Consider the following 1995-nt stretch of genomic DNA (forward strand, 5'->3'; position numbering starts at 1 on the left):
CCACTTAAGACATAAACTGTGTTTAAGTAAATATTCTCCAAGCCGGCCATTTTGACATATTTTTGTGTGTATTTGATCGATTGGACATGCGCCCGAAGCTCAAAGTGTAATTTGTTTGTCCGTTTTGTAGCGCGCCGCGCGCACACATTTCGGCCTGAGGAACAGCGTCTCTTGTGCGGATTGTGCTTTCAACATTTTATCAAACATGTCCCGCAATTTAGCAACAGTAAAGATGGCATCTTACAACAATCACCGATTGAGCTGATTCTGACGTTAAGCTTGGGTTTTAGGGAGGAACGAATGCGCACCGCTGTGAAGGGAAAGAAGTTGCGCAATACGAAACGCAGCTAGTTTTTAATAGCTTTACCTCATGTCTTCTTTTGTATAATCCTTAGAAGCCAAAATCGAAATAAAAAAAATATATAATTAGCTTAATAAAATAGCCACAGGCCTAAAGTGTAAGCAGATGTTTGAATGTTTAGTTCTCTCTTCTATCATAATTAAACAGGGCTTTCATGTTGCGCGTGCTGAAGCTCCTCCGCATGGACGCGATCTCGTTTCTGAATTGGGAATAGCAAAAATGCATCATAGACAAATGTTTGAAAAACAGCTGGCGAGTCTGGTGAGATAGAATTTGCAAGATAATGTATATATAGCAATAATAAATGTATGTGTGTTTTATTAATTTCTACAGTACCGATAGCAGAACCGTTAACGTCAGAGCTTATCGATACTCCGGTCTTTCATAATTTAGCCCCGGGACCGATTAAATACCGGGTTTCGGTACCCATCCCTACTGACAACTAGACCTAAACAGATCAGCAAAACAGGTCCAGGTGTTTTCTAAATGGTATTATTGAGGTGTTTCTAAAATGGACTCATACAGTAAATACTAATCAAACCAAGTAGCCTTAAGGTTAGTTGTTCTTACCAGAGGTGAAGAGTACGATGGACTTCAGACAGGAGTATTCAGCCGTGTCTACCTGAAGAGCTTTCAGTTTCTCCACCTGCTCTTGGAAGACACGTATGTGGTCCATGAAGGCCACCACTCTTTCGGCTGACATGGGGGAAGCGTGTAGACCGGCAGCGGCCAGCAGGGGCGCTACATGCAGTGGCATAGAGCACTGAGCAGCATTTAAAACGAACAGCTCACTCCACGACATACGCAAGAGCGCCACCTACACAAAAAAGGCCCACACGTGTGAGACATTGCAACAGATAGAAAATATAATATAAAAAAATACTAAAAAAATTAAACCTTAAGATATAAAATACATTAATTGAGATGTGTACGTTTCTTGTTCAAAGTCATAAAGAAGTAAAAAAAATATTACTTAGCGAAACATGATACCTATTTCTGATGCAGAAAAGCTAGTTCATGCATTCATGACCTCTAGACTGGCTATGGGTGAAATGGTGTTTTTCACACTTCTTCAAACAAATGGTTCAACCCGAGGCGAAGGGCAAAACAGAGGCCATTCCTGTACCGATGCAGCTCAGTGCCCATTTGGGAAACACCTGTTTAACTATCCTGCTGTCTGGCCAATAACTCCATTTACTATAAACCAGAGGGAGCATGAAATGAGCACAGAATGAAAAAGAGACTGTGTGTGTGTGTGTGTGTAAGAGAGGGTGACAAAAACCCAGAGGAAAATGTTATTGCTCAGAGGTTTCACAGACATAATAGAGTTTCGTGGAAGTGTCAATCTCAGTTGTTCCTCATAAATGACAGACCAAGACCTGAAAGTATCATTATCGTTTTATTTTAATAATTTGAATTAAAAAAACATGCAACCCCTGAATCAGATGAATAGTAGGGGGGAATTAAGGTTGAAAGAATGACTAAATGATGAACAAGGTGCTCAGAAACTACAGATGTAGGCAGATCCAGGCTGATTAATTGACCGATATTTGAGATTGTCAGCATCAGCCCACCAATCAGATTAGGGCATCCAGTGGTAGAAACGCCCACTATGACCAACAACACAGCCACTC

The 1995-nt window shown here is 40.9% G+C and overlaps 1 protein-coding gene across 1 annotated transcript in view; it reads right to left on the reverse strand.

The window, feature by feature from the left end:
- Positions 1-1227, reverse strand: part of LOC107688237 (nuclear receptor subfamily 2 group F member 5-like) — a 14896-nt gene extending 13669 nt beyond the window's left edge. The window contains exon 1 of the mRNA XM_016485858.1: positions 932-1227. Within this exon, the coding sequence (XP_016341344.1) occupies positions 932-1163 (232 nt within the window). The 5' untranslated portion in view covers positions 1164-1227. The remainder of the gene's footprint in view (positions 1-931) is intronic.
- Positions 1228-1995: the final 768 nt, after the last annotated feature.

The sequence above is a fragment of the Sinocyclocheilus anshuiensis genome, unplaced genomic scaffold, assembly GCF_001515605.1.
Source record: "Sinocyclocheilus anshuiensis isolate Anshui unplaced genomic scaffold, SAMN03320099.WGS_v1.1 scaffold1162, whole genome shotgun sequence".
NCBI lineage: Eukaryota > Metazoa > Chordata > Actinopteri > Cypriniformes > Cyprinidae > Sinocyclocheilus > Sinocyclocheilus anshuiensis.